The 20,521-nt window shown below is 38.0% G+C and overlaps 2 protein-coding genes across 2 annotated transcripts in view; one reads left to right on the forward strand and one right to left on the reverse strand.

Moving 5' to 3' along the window:
• EHBP1 (EH domain binding protein 1) overlaps positions 1–20,521 on the forward strand; it is a 602,469-nt gene that overhangs the window by 98,148 nt on the left and 483,800 nt on the right. The window contains exon 8 of the mRNA XM_036263545.1: positions 1,498–1,559. The gene's annotated coding sequence lies outside the window, so the exon portion shown is untranslated. The remainder of the gene's footprint in view (positions 1–1,497; positions 1,560–20,521) is intronic.
• Positions 861–7,703, reverse strand: TMEM17 (transmembrane protein 17). The gene is made up of 4 exons (XM_036263552.1): positions 7,584–7,703; positions 4,061–4,164; positions 3,794–3,907; positions 861–1,723 (listed from the first exon to the last, which is right to left on the reverse strand). Exons 1-4 carry the CDS (start codon positions 7,681–7,683, stop codon positions 1,445–1,447), a joined length of 597 nt encoding a protein of 198 aa, XP_036119445.1. The 5' UTR covers positions 7,684–7,703; the 3' UTR covers positions 861–1,444.

Raw genomic sequence — 20,521 nt, forward strand, 5'->3', positions numbered from 1 at the left:
ATAATATTGCAGTGTTTGTGTTCAAGTCACCCTTACTTTACTTAATGGCCCCAGAGGGTAAGAGTAGTGATGCTGACAATTAAGATATGCCAATGAGAAGCCATGAAGTGTTTTCTTTAAGTGAAAAGTTGCATACAGTACAATGTTTTGAGAGAACCATAGTCATATAACTTTTATTAGTTTATTGTTATAATTGTTCTATTTTATTATTACTTACTGTTGCTAATTGTTTACTGTGCCTAATTTATAAGTTAAAATTTATCATTTATACACACACACACACACACACATATATGTATATATGAAAAAACATTGTATACATTGTGTTCAGGGATATTTGAAGTTTCAGGCATCCACTGGGGGTTGTAAAACGTACCCCCTGCAGATAAGAGGTGACTACTCTAGATCCCTTAAGACAATCCTATAATCACTTTAAAATAATGTTCAGATACACCCAAGCAATTTTGTCCTTACCAGAATTTCCTTCAATGGGTTTTTCCTATTAGCAAGGGAACATGCTTATTTAAGATCATGAATATAGTCCCTTTGGTTACCTTAGCTCTCACTATTAATAGACACCCTGGTTTTCAAATGAAGCTTCATATAAATTTATTGGGTATGAAACAGATCTTCAGTGAATAATGATTTAGTAGATGAGATCACACGGATTAATGTGCTTAGTACAGTGCCCACTACATAGAAAGTTCTCTACTATATTTTTCTCCTTCCATTCCTTACAACTCTATAATAAAAATAAACCCATGCCTCAAAAGAACTGTACAAGACAAGCATAATTTGTTACAAATACTTTAAATAAATATTTTATAATTTATTGTAAAGACATTTGGTATACCACCACCACAAATACTGAACATGGTTTTATGAAAATTACAATTTTATTATAAAAATAGTTCCTAAATACCATGATAATGCATTTGTTTTCTTCTTAATCTCAGGATAACAGCTGAGACTAGGGTTATGATTTAACCTTAGCAGACATGGAAATGTGGTGTCCTGGTTTACAAAGTCAGACACACCAGAATACTGATAAGCATTTCCATGTGCTTCAGATATACTGCCAAGATATAGATAGCTAACAAATTGAAAAGAAATACACACCTTTCTAACTAGAAATGTTATAGGTACTAACAAAATATTACAGTAAAGCTGTTAAACTGTGACCACCAACACAGAATTCTACACACACCTGAGAAAGCCAACCACCACCAAAAAATTAAGATATTTGGCATCAGGTGTTAGGGCTGACTTACTTCTTTCATGTACTACAGTCTATCATGCCCTCAACCTTGGAATTTCAGAGCTAGAGAGTATACAATTCCAAACACTTGCTTTGTCCTTTTTCTCATGCTAGATCTCTGATGTTTTCCTAACTCTTGGCAGTCTTCTAGAATGTCCTTACAGATTTTCACTAAACGGTACTGGGTCAAATCTCTTCTATACAGGATCTCATTGTTCTCATGCCTCCTCTATTCGCAGAAAGACGGTCAAAGTCTTGGTGGTGGAAACGAGTTGCCAACTGATTTACCATTTTCCTCAAGGTAAGAAATGCTGAAACAACTTGGAAAGTAAGGAACATAGTGAAGATGATGTGTACGGCTTTTTCCAAGGGCAGATTTGTTAGGCCTTCATTAAAGAGCAAGAAAAGAATTAAAGGCAACTGCAACAGGAGGCTCAAAAGCCAAAAGCCAGCTAACTCAGGAACCTGAAATGACACACATTAAAAGTAATCAGATCAGTAAAGTATACTCTTTTGTTTATACAGATAAACAAATACTTAGCACTACTGTGAACCTACATTGTGAGCTCTGTAACTCCAAAGGAGTATAACATGGTACCTGTCCTCAGAGAAATTAGATTAGAAAAGTAATTTATGTGACAATCCTAGAATATTATACTTTAGTGAATAATTAAATGTACCACTTCGAAATACAGACTAAATGCTACAAGGGAGTGATTAGGGTACATGAGAGAATTCAGGGTGTAGACTTTTAAAGTTGGGTAGGAGGAAGAGGAAAGAAGGTAATTAAGCAAAGATGTGGGATGAGCATGACTGGGAATCAACATGTCAGCCTGGAAGGGATGCTTAGTTTAGGAAATAGCAAGAAATACAGTGAGATAGGTTGGGTTGGGCCTAATTATGAAGGGCCTAGAAAACCTCAGGAACCTCTAGGTATGATCCCTAAGCTCCAGGAACTAACTATAAATGCTTAGGTAGCATGATGATTCAGAAAATATTTGCCCAGCACAGGAAATGAGTTTATAATTTCTCCTCATTTTCATTTATTTATTTATTTATTTACTTATTTATTAAGACTCATATTGAATATTTATTGGCTTATGAGCACACACCAGATGCTGCACAAATCCTAGGCAGAAGGATAAGATTTATAGACATGTTTGGAAAAAAGCAAACAGAAAAGGGGGGCAGGACAGATGGAACATGCTAAAGCCGAGTTGAACAAGTGAAGCTTGACTGATGAAGCCTAGCTCCACCATGGTACTCATGGGCCAGGGTGCAAAATACAAGACCAAAAAAAAAAAAAAAATAGGAGAAGGAAACACAAGGTACACTGGAGCACAAACAGAAATGTGCCAAGGCAGTGAGATTATCCAGGCCAGAGGAGTGATTTAGAACTTGTAGGGTGAGGGCAACATCTTTGAAGTAAGTTCAAATTCGAGGTGGAGGTGAGCATTGGACCGATGAGGATAATTTAGCAATCATGCTGTTAAGAGCATTGCTTTATCCAGGGTTTCTAGGTAAGCAGCCCCTATAGTGACACAGATGCCCTTCTGATCCCAGTGACCATGGGAATAAATAAGTGTAGACAGAGCAGGCTCCTCGTCTACTAGAGATGGTCCCGCACATGCGCCACGGTGGTCTTCAGCCTTAGCCAGGTCTTCTCTGCAGTGGGAATGATCTGGTTGGCTGGCAGGAGGAAGCCATAGTGCCTAGTATCTCTTAACTCAAAAGTTAATACACACTTCATGCTATTATCATATGCCCAGTCAACGCTGCTCCCGCTAGCGTGATAGACAGGGTGGAAGTAGAACCCACGTGGTACCGAGGGCCACACAGGGAAACCAGAGCTTTGGCTGCAGCCCTGCCACCTTATCCTTGGCAGCTGCTGAGGGTAAAGCAGGCCTGGGGCTGGGTGGGAGGCAGCCCATTACTCACCCTCCTCATTTTCTTTTAATCTTCACCCAACATTATTGATTTTTAGAGAGCGGGGGGGGAGAGAGAGAGAGAGAGAGAGAAACATTGGTCAATTGCCCCCAACCAGGGATTCAACCTGCACCTAGGTATGTGCCCTGACCAGGAATTATACCGGAAACCTTTTGCTGCATGGGATGACACTGACCAACTTAGCTACCTGGCCTGGGCCTCCATTTTCTTATTCAGGATCCAAATAAATATGTTTAGTTGACTGAGTATTTTCAAAACTGATGAGAAGGGGAAAATGATCAATTCTTAAGTGCTTACTATGTTTACGTACTTTATATAAATGGTTTCATTTAATCCCAATAAAGTTGTGAAGTAAATATCCCCCATTTTATTTATTTATTTATTTATTTATTTCCCCCATTTTACATATAAAGAAACCAAGGCTGGTGAGATTAAGCAAATAGACCACAGTAACTAAAGAGGTAAAGTTGGAGCCAGGCCTTAACTACAGGCCTTTGCTCCCTGCACCACAGCTCACTGCCCTTTCCTTGCTATGAAAACCTTACTGTGTTTATGTGTAGCACTGAAAGAAAAGAAAGAAAAGCCTACCTTTTCCTGTAGGTTGCCCATGTAGCCCAGATACAGCCTGATAGCTTCAATTAAGGTTATTAGGATGATAACAGTGACCACAATGAATTTGTAGTAATCAGGCAAAACTGGATACTAAAAAAACAAAAGTAAACATGCTTGTTAAATCTCACATATAGTAAAACTGACCTGAGATAGAAAAAAAAAATATTAAGAACTTTAATTTTATTGACAGTGCCAGGGACGGAGAGAAGAGACCTTAGCAGAAGTATTAAAGTATAGACTTACTTTCATATGAAGCATTATAATGCTGCTGACCCACCAAAGTGGGAAAAAGTAAGCGTTAAAATAAAGTGACATCTGCAATGCCAAACTGGAAACCATTTCATTATCTACAATAGAAATAGAAAAGGGACAAACTCTTATTCCTGGTCTATGCCCTATAAATCCTTTGGTTCCTCAGAATAACTATTATATTGGCTCAACAAAACTCCAAATTTTAAGCCTCTTTATATTCATTGCCAGTGCAAGGAAATATTCACCATCATACTGTTTAGTTCATGTATTGACTACCTGGGGGTATGTTTCAAATTTTTCAATTACTTTAGCATTTTGCCATTATAATCTGCTGACTTTTTGCACACTACTGGTATAGATTAAATGTAGAATATCAATATAAATCCTATTGAGATACAATAATTATTATTACTGCCTTTGTAGAGCTCTATGTAAAGAGCCCATAAAATAAACATATAACATCCATTATACTACTTTCTCACATATAAATATCATACAAAAGAGATTCTCCCCAAATTATAATTAGACACACACCCCTTTTCAGCATAACCTAATCCCACCCATTCATTAAGACCCAATTAAATGCCACTTTTCCCATTTTTTTTTTTTCTTGATCGTATTCTCCCACTTCAGTAGAAATCTCATTCCCTTGTAGGCACTTATCACTCTAACCTGTGTATAAGAAGTGTTAGCAAAGAACCATACTCCCCCTCACTGAAAACAGTCTGGCCTACAGAACAGATCATGAGCTTTGGAGTTCAAGTAAACCTGGAATTCCCCAAACTCCCCAGTAACTCTGGATGCCAGACTTGAGATGTTATTTAACCTCTTTGACCTTCAATTTCTTTATCTGTAAAATGGTAACATTAAAGTTATCTCACAGATTGCTTGTGAGGATTAGAGATACTATAAATTATTTCACCCTAGCACCATGCCTGGCACTTAGGATGCACTCAATAAATATATGTCCCCTTTCCTTTTCTTTCACTTATATGCAACCTCAATATAAACACAGACCACATTCTAATTTTGAGACCCCCAGAGAACCTTCCCTCTTGCTTTAAACATGGTAAATGTCAACTACACAGATGCAGAATGAATTGATAAGGACATTATCAGTGTAGCCATTTGTGGTACATGAGTTTCATTTATCTAAAGCTGATTTATATAATATTTTGCTTTTGTGTAAAGAAGAAGGATCCTAAATTGAGAATTTAAAAAAATAATTGAGCCCTACATTTTACTAAATTCTAACAGGAGCAGAAACATATTTAGAAATCGATTGCTCTACAAATGTAAGAATTTACAAAGGCTCTAAAATAAATTTCTTAAAAATAGATTTTTTTCTTTACAACTTAGTATTTAATATCTATCATTTAATAATTTTAAAATATAAGGAATGATCATGGTCTCACAGCAAAGTTTTCTTTAGCTCCATGAATAAATATGCCTGATTATTATGATATATTCTTTTTTTTTTTTTTAATCCTCACCTGAGGAATATTTTTCCATTGATTTTTTTTTCAGACAGTGTAGGAGGGAGGGAGGGAGAGAAAGAGAAAGAGATACATCTGCTGAGAGAGATACATAGATTGGTTACCTCCCACTAGGCCCCAGCAGGGGTGGGGATCAAACCCACAATGGAGGTACTTGCCCTTGACCAGGAATCAAACCCAGGACTCTTCACTGCACAGGCCTGTGCTCCAATGGCTGAACCAAACCAGCCAGGGCTTATGATCTACTTTTTAAAATTGTTATTATGATCTCCTTTGCTTGCACCTATTACATTACCACTGATAAAGGAATGAATTCTTAAAATCTGTTAGATCTGAAGGTAACTCACCATCCTAGGATTTTTTTTTTTCATAATAATAATATAACCCTTGGTCAGCTGTGGATATGGTAATGATATACACTTGTAATTGTAGTACAAATATCCCGATCCACAAAGAAAATGTGGAAAAATAATGATAAATTAGTTAAGTTGAACATTTTAACACCTTTGGAGCAAAAACTGTAGCCAAATTTTGCAAAGAAGTTTTTGTTAAAAATTTTGTATAATATCTTAAGAGTTATGCTATGCCTGTATTTCAGCAGATCAGACTTATAATCACGCAACTGAAAATCAAGTTAATATGTAAATGAACCTTGAAAGCACAGACATGAATTTACTAAATTCTGCAGAAGTACAAGATGAGTTCTGTAAATGGAATTTAAATTAAAACATTTATAATATAAATCAGGGGTATGCAAACTACCAGCCAGCTGCCTGATTTTGTATAGCAAGTGAGCTGAGTGGTTTTTCACATTTTTAAATGGTTGGGGGGGAAATTTTAAAAAATAATATTTTTTGACACAGAAAATCTTATGAAATTCAAATTTTAGTATCCACAAATAAAGTTTTATTGGAACACTGCCATGCCTATTCAACTACGATTATCTATAACTGCCACAGAGATCTACCACCAGCAAAGTCTAAAATATTTACTATCTAACCCTTTACAGTAAATGTCTGCGGACCCCTGATACCTTGCATCATCAGATTTTAGAGCCTGTTAAGCATTAGCTTTAGAAATCAGAAACGTAAAAACCTGATTTTTTACATTATGTTTTTGTCTGTACATCCTAAACCATGAAGAGGCCTAAATGTGGGGGTCAGGCAAGTAATCAAGTTGAAAAAAATGCAACTATGGAAACGGACTTTACTTTTCTTTGACCCTTTTAAAAACTCCTAAACCAAGCAAGAGGAAAGGATTTCCATTTCCAGCAGAGTTCAGTGATAAAAGCCGTATGGATTTGGTTAACAGTATGCTGTCCATCATCATGATTTAAGAAGGGGAAGCTGTTTTGGAGGAAACGGTGTTAGTACTTTTCGTCAGGCTGCATGTAGTGGCATCATGGCATTTTGTTACCAGATTTGGTGAAAAGGTTATATACACAGGAGAGGGGAAGGAGAAGGCAAGGAAGGGGCGAGTTGTGTTGACGGCGATGTGAGTGTGGCCACTGTCACCTGGAATGGATAGCGGTTTCAAACGAGTCATTCTGCCCTCCCGGCTGCCAGAGCCGGCCTTGTGCTGGGACGTACTGGTCCTGCCAGGACAGGGGAGGGAACAGACTTCCCCGGGGAGGGCTGCGGCCGGGGAAGGGAGATTCCCTCCGCCGAGGGTCGCAGGCGCCCAGGGGAAAAGCCCCGGCCTCGCGGAGTGCGCGGGACCCGACCTGTGCGGCGAGAGCTGCTTTTGTAGTATTTACACTGTTTGGGGAAGGACACGCCATCTGGGCGGCCTGCTTGCCATTCGCTGGCCAGGCCTCCGCACGACCAGCCGCGAACCGGCGGCCCCAGGGACCAGGTAACGTCCCCGCCGGCTCTCGGCGCGGCCTCGCCTCCAGGACGCTTCCCGCACTGCGGCGGGCGGCTGACGGCGGAGCCGCCATGTTAGGTCCGGGCAAACCCGCCGCTGCAAACCCGCGCCCGGTCCTCGGCGGCCGCTCCTGCTGGGCCTCGGCCACTCACCCGGACCTCCGCTGTCCTCGGGCCCGGTTCGGTTTGAGTCGCTGAACACTGTGCGACTGAAGTTCCCCAGCCGCAGGCGGACAGGTTCCGGCAGCTCCATGTCCGGCTCTCAGCACCGCTCAGGGCTCGGAGTGCGGTTCCCACGGCAACCGGGCGGTGCTGCGGGCTCAGCCGGCCGAGGTGCGGGGAGTGAGCCCCGCGTGCGTCTGGGAGGGAGGGAGGGGTGTGGGGACAGCAGGTTCCCGCTGAGAGCCGCAGCCGGATGCACATCGGTAGATTCCTTCGTCCTGTTGAAAGCCCCAATATCTTAAAAACAAGTAGAAATAATAGTAAGTGCCCTGGGTTTGGATTGGGACCCAAGGAGCCCTCACACCTTGCTTGTGGGATGCAACCTTTCTGGAAGGAAGTAGAGAACGAATGCAGAGCTTAAAGAATGTTCATGACCCAGGAGCTCCATTTTAGGACTATATATGTACAATATAGAATATAGAATATCCTTAATATATATAATAATAAATATTCATTATGTGTATGCACACCTACACATTTGATGGAATACATTGCTGCAGTTTTTAAAAACATGTTTGCAAGGACTATTTGATAAGAATTAACTTCAAATAAAAATAAGTAAACCTAAATAGAAACGAACCTAATTTAGCAAAGTGTGTGCTTGTAAATAGGTGGGGAGGAGGTGGCACAAGCACAGTGGCTTCAAAGGACTAGAAGGAAATAACTCAAAATGTTAATGGTTATTTCTGGATAGTGGGTTTTGAGTGATTTAAAATTTTCAAAACATTTCTGTATTTTTCAGCTTCCTCTCAAATAAGATTTTTTTTTTTTTAACTATTTAAGTATAATATAATTTTTCATCTGTGGTTGAGAATCCATGTATGAGAAGGGCTGACAAGTTATACTCTGGCAGGTCAGTACTCCTAACCCCAGCATTGTTCAAGGGTCAACTGTACATACAGAAAAGGGCACAAACTGAATTTACATGTGTAACCAGCACTTAGATCCAGGAACAGAACCCTACCAGCACATCCAGAAGCTCCCCCTTCCAATTCCCTAGGTCACTAAACACCCACTTCTGACCTTTCCTGACCTCTAACAGCAGACTTTTGCCTATTTTATGATTTATATAAAAGTAATCATATAGTAAGTGCTTTTCAAAAAAAAATCTAGCTCTCTAATAATTAAAATTATTTTTATGAAATCGCTTCATAATAGAGTCTTTCTCCTTGCTGTGTGTGACCCTAACTCAATAAGTTTATCAATTCTACTGTTGAGGAGCATCTATGTATCTTCTAGTTTGGAACTATTATGAATAGTGACAGTCTTGGTAAAAAGATGCCTCTTCGTAAACATTTTTATGCACGTGTGTTGAGTTTATTCCTAGGTGTGAAATTGCTGCTTGAAGAGATATGATCCAACAGTTTTCCAGAATAGTTGTACCAATATCTACTGTTTCCAGCAATGGATAAGCATTCCTTTGACTCCAAATCCTTCACCAACACTTCCTGTTTTCCACCCTTTCCATTCATTCTGATGCATATGTGGTGAACAGTATTTTTACAATCAAAAGGAAAACCACACACATTTATATAAATCAAGAGGAAGTTATGGGAAGAAATAGCTACAAGGCTAGAATTTCAAAATAATTCAGCTAATGTTTATTTTATTCCTACTACTTTTTGGGACATTGTACTAGGCTAATTAGGGATACAGTTCCTCTCCATCAAGAAGCTCAGCCCAATGAGAGAGTAAGAGACATGGAAACAAGTAAGTATGATATATATTAGTAAAGATGTTAGGGGAAATCTGGCTAACTTCTATTTCTCTTCAAGATGGAGCTCAGGCTTCAGTAGCTCCAAAAAGGCTTCTAGGACCTCCCTGGAAGTGCCCTCCTCTATGTTTTTCAAAGCATCTTTCTCTGTGTTACTTTGGTCATAGTGCTAGTCATGTTGGGCTATAATAATCTGTGTCTGTTTCTCATGCTAGTTCACAGCTCTTTAAGGTCAGGGATGGGCTTTCCTCTTTATATTCTGAACACTAGCACAGTGCCTGACCTAGAGTGGGAGCTGGATAACTAATGAATGACTAAAGAGAATGAAAGGTCTAAAGACCACTCCCATATCTTCCCATTTCTAGTCAGGGACTTAGCCAGCTCTTATACAAGGTTCAGTTCATAGAATTAAGAATTGATATATTAAAACACAGTGAATTATAGCAATAAAAATGTTTTAACTTAGCAATAACAAAAAATCTATTTTTATCTATTAAAATAATGAATATTTTTATAAAGGACACAGTGAAGCAGGAAGCCTTATGCTTTGCTGATTGGATTATTTGAACAATCTTACTGAGGAAAGCAATTAGTAACATGTACAAATTACTTAAAAATATTTCTACTTCTAATACAATGACTCAAGTTTTAAGGCTCTATTTTGGGAAAATCATAAAAACAAAGTTTTATACATCAAGATATTATTTCCACCATTATTGGTATTAGTGTCGGGGGTGGGGGGAATGTGTGGGAGCATTTGATTTGCTCAACCACAAAGCCTAACTAAGCAGATTATGATGTTCATGATGAGATGTTGGGCTGTAGTGGAAAAGATATGCTTGGAAGCAGAGAGGGCTGTGTTCAAATCCCCTGACATTTTCACTTTACCCACATGAGAGCTGTGCAATTGATTTCAGACCTCTGTTTTATAAAGTGAGAATAATGATAACTTCCTGTCATGGTTGATGTGAAGATTATATCATTAGGTAAGGTTTTCTATAAGTGATAGCTTTCATTAACACATCTATTAAAATGATGTTTGTAAAGAAGAAATATCTACAGAAGAGTGAAATCATTCCAGCTTTCAATTTTCTGAATTCAACTGCACCTTTGAGGCAATACCTCTATTGCCTTTCTAGTAAAGACAGAGGATGCGATTAACCAAGTTTATCAGAAGCCTGAGTGGATTATTTTTTCTTTTTATGTTTTTTCCTGTATTGATTTTAGAGAGAGAGGAAGGGAGAGAGAGAGAGAGATAGGAACATCAATGAGAAAGAATATCGATTGGCTGCCTCCAGCATGCCTCCCACTGGTGATTGGGCCTACAACCTGGGCATGTGCCCTGACCAGGAATTGAACCAGTGACCTCTTGGTGTATGGGTCGATGCTCAACCACTAGCCACACCGGCTAGGTGGCTTGCTGTTTAGTAGAGGAGTGGGAGGCAGGTTGGTGGTCATCCAGCCTAATGAAGATATAAATTATTTCTACTTGATATTAATAAAAGATTTACAAATAAATTTTTAAGTGAACATATTATTCAATTTACTGCCTTAAAATGAACTGTGAGACAGTTTTAAGTATTTAGATACATTCAAAAGATAAGTTATATATTTGGGTATAATATCTTCAGATATGATTCCAATCAGCATCCATATTTTTAAAATCTCACACTAAATAACCTGAAATGTAACCTAATAATCCTCAAGTTGTAATGGCTAATCAAAACCTTTCTGAACCTCTAGTACAATATATTCTATTCACAACACTTTCAAAGGTTTATAAGAAAGAGCCAGGCTATGAATTACATAGAAAGTCAAATCTCATAAAAGGAATTTTTCCTACTATATTGATATTTCAAGGCCGACTTTAATATTTTGTCTTCAAAGACATCCCCATTGAGCGTTTTTATTAGAAAATTCTTTCCCCTTTAAAATGCTGTTTATATTATAGTTTTGTGGTTCTGTGGCATTTCTTTGTGTTAGCCTACCACAGTGTTCATCTGTTACAGCAAGCTGCTGCTCCATGCATCAAACTATGTGGGAGATGGGAATGACAAGCCCAGGGAGACTGGTAAAGAATAACCTGCTTAAGGAAACCTCAGATCTGTCACATGAATTGTAATACTGGTTAGAAGCAAGTGACCATTTTATTAAATAAGTAATAGTTTCATTTTTAGTACTGACAGCATTACTGTACTAATAATATTTTTATATTATACTATGTAAAACATAAATTCTGTTCTCCTTTCTGAAAGAAAATTAATCTTCACTTTTTATTGACTATAATAAAATATTATCCTACCCCTTTCCACTAAATATTAATATAGTAAACCCACTTTTTGTTTTGGATTGTGGTTCTGTGGTTTTAACGAATAGTCTACATTGTCTTCAATAGCATACTGTACATTGCTTAGTCATATTCATTTTTGATCCCCAGTCACATAGAAATTGTAAGAGTAGGAATCATATAAATGAACAATTTGGTATTAAAATGAAAGGTGTACACATAGGTAAAGAGTTCAAGTAAATTTGAATTATTATATTTATGTAGATGGATAACACAACTCTCCAAATTTTCTTGAAGGTGAATTTGCTTTGTAAAATAGAAAATCATTGCAGTTATTCCTATATCCCATTCCCTTTCCCACTGTATTTTTTAGTTAATACAGAATTGTTCTTTTTTTCCCAACACATGCTGTGAAGATTAACAGAAGTTCCAGGTGGTTGAAACAAGTGTAATAGGAGGTTAACAGGGATGTCCTGGGCCCTGGCTAAGCTACAAAGCTGTGCACAGAAGGGGGTGAGTTCACATTTCTAAGTCCAGGAACCACCTCTAGTTAGGCCAGCCTGCTCTGAAATGTCAGTGCAGTCGTCTTCACTCTCCACTCCCCTTCTCTGTGATTTCACTTTCTGCAGTTTCAGTTACTGGAAATCAGCCTTGCTCCAGAAATAGTACCTGCACATCCAACTGTGCACATTGTCATGGCTTGATGACCCAGGTTCACCAAAGCAGATGATCCTCCTTCTGACAGATTGTCAGAATGTCAGTAGTAGCCTCAAGTTACATCATAATGCTATGTCACTCGCCTCACTTTATCTCATCACATAGGCACTGTATCATCTCATGCCATTACAAGAAGAAGGGTGAGTACAGGACAGTAAGATATTTGAGAGAGCCTTGGCTGGTTTGGCTCAGCAGTTAAGTTCCAGGTGGTTGGAAACAAGTGTAATAGGAGGTTAACAGGGATGTCCTGGGCCCTGGCTAAGCTACAAAGCTGTGCACAGAAGGGGATGAGTTCACATATTCTAAGTTCAGGAACCACCTATAGTTAGGCCCACGAACCAGAGAGTCCCGGGTTCGGTTCCCGCTAAGGGCGCATACCTTGGTTGCAGTTCGTCCCCGACCCCGGTTGGGGTTGTGCAGGTGGCAACCAGTCGAAGTGTCTCTCTCACATTGATGTTTCTCTCTCTCTGTTCCTCTTTCCCTCCCTCCGGCTCTATCTGAAGATAAATGCAAAAATGTCCTCGGGTGAGGATTAAAAAAAAAAGATATTTGAGAGAGATACCACATTCACATAACTTTTATTAATGTATAGTGTTCTAATTGTTCTAGTTTATTATTATTGTTGTTGATCTTTTATTGTGCCTAATTTATAAATTAAATTTTATCATAGGTACATATGTATAGGAAAAAACATAGTGTATGTAGGGGTTGGTACTATCTGTGGTTTGAGACATCCACCGGGGGTTTTGGAACATATTCCCCATGGATAAGGGAGTGTTACTATATAAGGAAACAGCCCTACCATTAAACATCCCCCAAACCACCCCATCCCTACTCCCTAAAGTATAAGGAAAGGGTGAATAGAGAGGGGGTTAGCTTTTAGTGAAGTATAATATTCATAAGGATACCCTAATGTCTCTTTACCCATTCTCACTGTAAGGGGGGAGCAGGAAGATACCTTTTCTTCTCAAAGTCCAGAGAAGAGCCCTCGAGAGAATTGCTCATGAAGTTTAGAGTTGCTCAATCTTCCCCCTGTACTAGTTTGGAGACTGGTGACTATCTCATCTCTGCCCCAGCCTGAACTATCAGAGTGCTCGATATGGCAGGACAAGGAAAGGGGGTAGCAGAGAGAGGGCCTAGATGAGGGAAGGGGCACCACAGTGGTTGAATTGCTCCCTCCAAGAGAGACTGCCTGCTGGACCCCTTGTGGAAGAAGTCAAATAGCTGCAAGATATGCCTCCAGGAACTGGGCAACGGAGAGGCACCCTAAGAACCCTCACCAACGAGGGAGCCAGGAGTTGCTTCTGTATACAGAGAATTAAAAAAATCTGATAGGGTTAGCTGGAGAAGCAGCAGCAGCATCCTAAAGAAAGGGATTGCAATCTTCCTATGGGGGAGCCATACAAGATATCTACTTCCCCATTCCTCCTCCTGCCCTAACATCAGAAGGGACGTGCCAGAAAAGAGAGGGAAGTATATAAAAAATAGAGCACTCCAGCCCTCTGCACTCTCCATCCCTTATACGCCAAGCCACCAGCAACAGACTTGCCTGCCTTTCTCTGGAGAGAAGGGAGGAAAAAAGAGTTTTTAATTCCATTTGAAGCTCAATTGAAAATGAACAGAACTGAAACTTGTTTGCCAGAATGAGACGATCCTAATAGCTTGAAGAGGCTGATAAATGGAGTCAAGCCAAGGTGTGATTAAGAGATTTGATACCCAGCAAGAAAAGTCAGGGGCATAGCACAGTTTTGGTGGGGTGGGGTGATTCTTGGAAAAATAAAGCCATTTTGTATTTATAACCCCAGTGAAGTGAGAGCCCTTAAGAAAGTACGTAGTTACAAAATCAAATAGAGTTCTAATTTATATAGGGGAGTGGGGTGACTGATTCCCAATAACACTGGCTTGCAAATTACAAGTGTAGAGCTCTATGAATTTTGACAAAGTGAACACATCTGTGTAACCAGCATCCAGGTCAGGTAATAAAACACTACCAACACCCCAGAAATACCCCCTTAGTCCCCTGACTGTCATTATCTCTCCTCCTAAAGTCACTACTACTTGATTTCTATATTTATACATGAATTCTACCTGATTTTATTCTTACATAAATTAAGTCCTACATTATGTACCTTTTGTGTTCACTTTTTTACTCAACATTACATTTGTGAGATTTATCCACGTGGTTACATATAAGTACAGTACGTTCTCAATGTCTTTGATAGAGTCTGTGACTTTAAGTGAAACAACGTATAACAAAGCCAATTCTATTACAGTCTGGCGGACTGATATGAACAACAACAACCATATCCTTGGGTGAGAATTTAAAAAAACATATTAAGTTCAACTAGGTCATGTTTGTTAATTATGTTAGTCAAATTTTCTACATCCTAATTTTTGGTCTGTTTTATCAGTCACTGAGGAAGGTACGTTAAAATCTTCCATTCTGATTGTGAATTTGTCCATTTTTCCTTTTAGTTCTGTCAATATTCTTTATGATAGTTTGAAACTAAGAACTTAGAAATTTAGAATTGTTATACCTTCCTTGTACATTGACCTTTTTATCATCATTAAATGTCCTTTTTAACTTTAGAGATGCTTTTGTTTTTCAGTATGCTCTATCTTTTAGGTTTTTTGGTAAATGTTTGATAGTATTTTTTCCCATTAATCCAGTTTCGATAATCTTTGCCTTTTAACTGAGTATTTCCCTCTGATTACATTTTAAATAATTACTAAAATATCTGGATTTAAATCTGTCATCTTGTTTGTTTTGTATTTTTCCTATGTTTTCTATGTTCCCTTTCCTCACCTTTCTTGCTTGCTTTGAATTTATTTTTCCTTATTTATATCCTCCTCTACCAGCTTATTAGGTATACATTCTTTATTATTCCTTCTGCAGTTACCCTGGAGATAAAATGGAGACAAATTAATATTATACCACTTCCTAGGCAATATAAAGATTTTAGAACACTTTACTTGTCCCTGTCCTGCCTTTTGTGTTAATATTTGTCACATATTTTAATTCTATATACAATTGAAACTCTGCAATATGTTCTTCTTATTATTACTTTGTGTAGTTAATATTTAGTTATATTTATCCAATTTTTTACTCTTTCTATTGTTCTTTATTTCTTCCTGCATTTCCATGCTTCTCTCTGGGATTATATTCCCTTTTCCTTTCAGTATTAGTTTACTGGCAACAAATCCTCTCAGATTTTGTTGATCTGGAATGTCTTTGGTTTGCTTTCATTTCTGAAAGATATTTCACTAGATATAAAATTCTAGCTTGGCAAAAATCTTTCAAAATAACATACCGTTGCCTCTGTTTTCATTATTTATTATGAGAAGTCAGCTGTAAGTTTTATTCCTTTGTAATAATGTCTTTTTCTCTGGTTACCTTGAATATTTTGCTATGTCTTTGGTTTTCAGTGTTTGACTGGGATGTGTCTAGATGTGATTTTTAATTTTCTAAAATTCATATCTTTTGACGTTGATAGCATTTTTTTGTGGCTAATGTATTTTGGATTTTTGGAAAATTCATGGCCATTTTTTTTTTCAAATATTGCTTCTTCCCATTTTCTCTTTCTCTCTGTTCCATATCTGATACTCCAATTGCATCTAAAATTTGACTTTTTCACTGCATTCCATTATCTCTTGTGTTTTTAAAATGTATTTTCTATCTTGTTTGTTCTTCCCCCATGCTTTGGTCTATGAGTATATTTAAAAGCAAAATGTGTGATTATTAGGCAAAGTGTGTTTACTATAAACAAATCATGTCATTCTAACATCATTTTCTTTGCTAGAATTAGCAAATTAGAAGTATCAGACACATCAGTCACAGTGCCCATCATACCCAGTGTTTTACCCCTAGATGAAAAAGACTCAGTGTAGCCGCCTCCTCAGGGAAGCAACTTGCACAGCGGCGGCTAATCAGATTAACTCCGTGATCTGGAGTGGGACAGTGTTAAAGGGACGGTTAGTCACTTTCAGAAGGAGAGCAAAGCAAATCCTAAAACAGAAGCAAGTACTTGAGGGAGGTACCATGTAAGTGATAAAAGAGAGATAAAAAGAACATATTTCTCCACAACTGTCTTGGTTCCTAGGATCTATTTAGATGTGGGCACTGGATATGTAACCTCATTTCTTTTTTTTTTAATCCTCACCCGAGGACATTTTTCCATTTTTTGTACAGATAGAGTGTGAGGGAGAGAGAGGAAGAGAGAGAGAGAGAGAGAAACATTGATGTGAAAGGGACGCATCGAGTGGCTGCCACCCGCACGACCAACCAGGGCCCGGAGACAAACTGCAACCGAAGTATGTGCCCCTAGCGGGAACCGAACCCGGGTCTCTCCAGACCGCAGGCCGACGCTCTAACCGCTGAGCCAAACCAGCCAGGGCGTAACCTCATTTCTTAAGGTGACCTAAATGAATTTATCTTCCTTGAATCAAGAGACAAATTTATTAGGGAAATGTGGCTGAATGTGTATCTGAGCTTCAGCAAAGTATTTCATTGACACATATACCTTATGGACAAGATTGAGAATTTTTCACTGAATGTGGGTGTAAATCAATGAATCAGAAACTTATTAAGTGAGTATACCCAAAGGATATTAATTAATTGCTTCAGCCTGGAGGGAGGTTGTTTTTTGTTCTTATTTTTATTTTTGCTTTTGCCTTGTTTGTTTGTTTTTATCCTCACCTGAGGACATTTTTGCATTTATCCTCAGACAGAGCGGAAGGGAGAGAGGGAGGGAGAGAGAGAGAGAAACATCTGTGTGAGTGGTCACCACCCACATGACCCCAACCAGGGTAGGGACAAACTGCAACTGAGGTCGTGCCCTTAGGGAGAACCAAACCCAGGACTCTGGTCCGCCGGCTGATGCTCTCACTGCTGAGCCAAACCAGCCAGGGCTGCCTTTGTTTTTAATATAAAGTTTCTCTTTGAACTTGTTCTAATGAACATTTTAACCATCTTTGTTGAAAATATGCTTATCAGATTCACTGAGAAAAAACATTGTTTAGCAAGATGCTACAAACTGGAATAATGGCTGAGTCTAAAAATATTCAAAAAACATTTTTATTACAAGAATAATATATGATCGCCCAGCCGGTGTGGCTCAGTGGTTGAGCATCTACCCATGCATCAAGAGGTCGCCAGTTTGATTCCCGGTCAGGGCACATGCCCAGTTTGTGGGCCTGATCCCCTGTGGGGGGCATGCAGGAAGCAGCCAATCAATGTTCTCTCTCATCGATGATTCTCTCTCTCTCTTTCTCTCCTTTCCTCTCTCTCTAAAATCAATTAAAAAAATATATATATGATCATTGTGATACTTTGTGAAAAATATATTTAGGGTAATAATTTAATACTATTTTCTAAACATTTTATTACTTAGAAATCATAAACATTTCCAAATTGTTAAGTATTATACAATATTGTTTTAATATACTATAATTTATTTAACCAATAACCTATCAGGATAATGCTGTAAATACTGTTTTCTAAACAATTTTTGCTTAAAAATAATAAATGTTTTTCCAATCATGAAATATGATTCTTTCAATTGTATGACTCTACTATTATTTATTTAACCAATATGTTATACTTGGGTAATTAGAATGCTTCTGCCATCCCCCAGCTTTTGTCTTTAAGATTATCATGAATGTTCTATGGTATTCTCTTGGAAAACTGTTATAGTTATTTGTTTCTGATAAACTCCTAACAATGTATGAGAATCTTGGACATTTCCCTGTTGCTTCACCATTCAATATTATGATTCCCAAAATTCCTGCCAATTTTTAAGTAAAAATTAGAATCTTGCTTCATTTTACTTTTCTTTGAATACATTTTTTTTTTTTGATACGTATATTGACAATTTGTATTTCTTATTTTGGAGCATCTATGTTTATGTCTTTTTATTTAAAAAAAATATTTTTAAATTTTAAATTACAGTTGACATACAATACTATATTAGTTTCAGGTGTGTAATACAATGATCAGACATTTATATATCTTACAAAGTGATTGTTCTGATAAATCCAGCACTCATCTGACACCATTCATAGATATTACAATATTGATTGTATTTCCTATGCTACGCTTTTACATCCCCATGATTATTCTGTAACTACCAATTTATACTTTTTTTTTTATTTTTTCCTTTTTATTGAATTTATTGGGGTGCACTGGTTAACAAAATTATACAGGTTTCAGATGTCAATTTGTACTTCTAATTTAATCCCCTTTATCACCTATCTCCCTGACTCCCTCCCATCCAGCAAACATCAAATTGTTCTCTGTATCCATCCTTCTGTCACGCTTGTTCATTTATTTTGCTCTTCAGATTTCACATATAAGTACAATAAATAGCATTAGTCTTTTTCTGTCTGACTTATTTCGCTCACACAATGCCTTCCATGTTGAACATGGCAAGATTTCATTCTTTTTTATGGTGGGGTCATATTTCAAATATATGCACAAATTCTACTTCATCTGTTCATCTATTGATAGATACTTAGGTTGTTTTCATATCTTGGCTAACTGAAATAATGCTGCAATGAACATAGGGATGCATATATCTTTTCAATTTTGTGTTTTGGGTTTCTTCAGATAAATACCCAGATGTGGACTTGCCAGTTCCTTCCCTTTTTTTCTTTTATTAATGAATTTATTGGGGTACATTGTTTAATAAAATTATACAGGGTTCAGGTATACAATTCTATAATACATCATCTGTATATTGTATTGTGTGTTTACCACCCCAAGGCAAGTCTCCTTCCATCACCATTTATCCCCTTTACCTTATTTTACAGCCCCTGCCTACCTTCTTCTGGCAGTCACCATACTGCTGTCTGTATCCATGAGTCTTCTTTTCTTTGTTTAATCCCTTCACCCCTCTTACCCAGCCCCCAATCTCCTCCCTTCTGACAGTCTGTTTGGTGGGTCCTTCTTTGTCTTTTGTTATAACCTTTGTTTTAAAGTCTGTTTTGTCTGGTATAAGTATTGCTACCCCAGATTTTTTTTTTTGTTTCCATTTTCATAAAATATCTTTTTTTATCCCATTACATTCAGTCTCTGTGTGTCTTTTGATCCAAAGGTAATCTCTTATAGACAGCATATGTAAGGGTCTTGTTTTCTTATCCATTCAGCCATACTGTATCTTTTTGTTGTTGTTGTTGTTTAGATAGAGTGGGAAGGAGAGAGGGAGAGAGGGAGATAGAGATAGAGATAGAGAGAGAGAGAGAGAGAGAGAGAGAGAGAGAGAGAGAGAGAGAGAGAGAGAAACATCGATGTGAAAGGGACACATCAAGTGGTTGCCACTCGCACGACCCAACAAAGGCCGGGAACAAACTGCAACCGAGGTACATGCCCTTAGCGGGAACCGAAACCCGGTCTCTCTGGACTGTAGGCTGACGCTCTAACCGCTGAGCCAAACTGGCCAGGGCATACTGTATCTTTTGACTGAAGTATTTAATCAATTTGCATCTAAGTAATTGTTTATAGATATGTAGTTATTGATATTTTATTATTCATATTTGTTTTTCTTCTTAAAGAAGTCCCTTTAACATTTTTTGTAATATGGCTTGATAGTGATTAACTCCTTTAGCTTTTTCTTATCTGGGAAGCTCTTTATCTGTCCTTCAATTCTAAATGATAACTTTTCTGGGTAGAGAAGCTTGGTTGTAGATGCTTAATTTTCATCACTTTGAATATTTCATGCCAATTCCTTCTGGCCTGAAGTATTTCTGTTGAGAAATCAGCTATAAGTCTTATGAGAATTCCTTTGTAGGTAACTAATTGCTTTTCTCTTGCTGCTTTTAAGATTCTCTTATCTTTAACATTTGACATTTTAATTGTGATGTGTCTTGGTGTGGGCCTCTTTGAGTTCATCTTCTTTGGGATTCTCTGAGAATCCTGGGCTTGTATGTCTATTTTCTTCACAAGGATAGGGAAGTTTTCTGCCATTATTTCTTCAGATAGGTTCTTAATCCCTTGCTCTCTTTTTTCCCCTGGTACCCCTATGATGTGAATGTTGGTATGCTTGCTGTTGTCCCAGAGGTCCAATAACTATCCTTATGTTTTTCGATTCTTTTATCTTTTTGTTGTTCTGATTGGGTGTTTTCTGCTTCCTTATCTTCCAAATTGCTGAACTGATT

This window comes from Molossus molossus, unplaced genomic scaffold, assembly GCF_014108415.1.
Source record: "Molossus molossus isolate mMolMol1 unplaced genomic scaffold, mMolMol1.p scaffold_m16_p_15, whole genome shotgun sequence".
NCBI classification, from domain to species: Eukaryota; Metazoa; Chordata; class Mammalia; order Chiroptera; family Molossidae; genus Molossus; species Molossus molossus.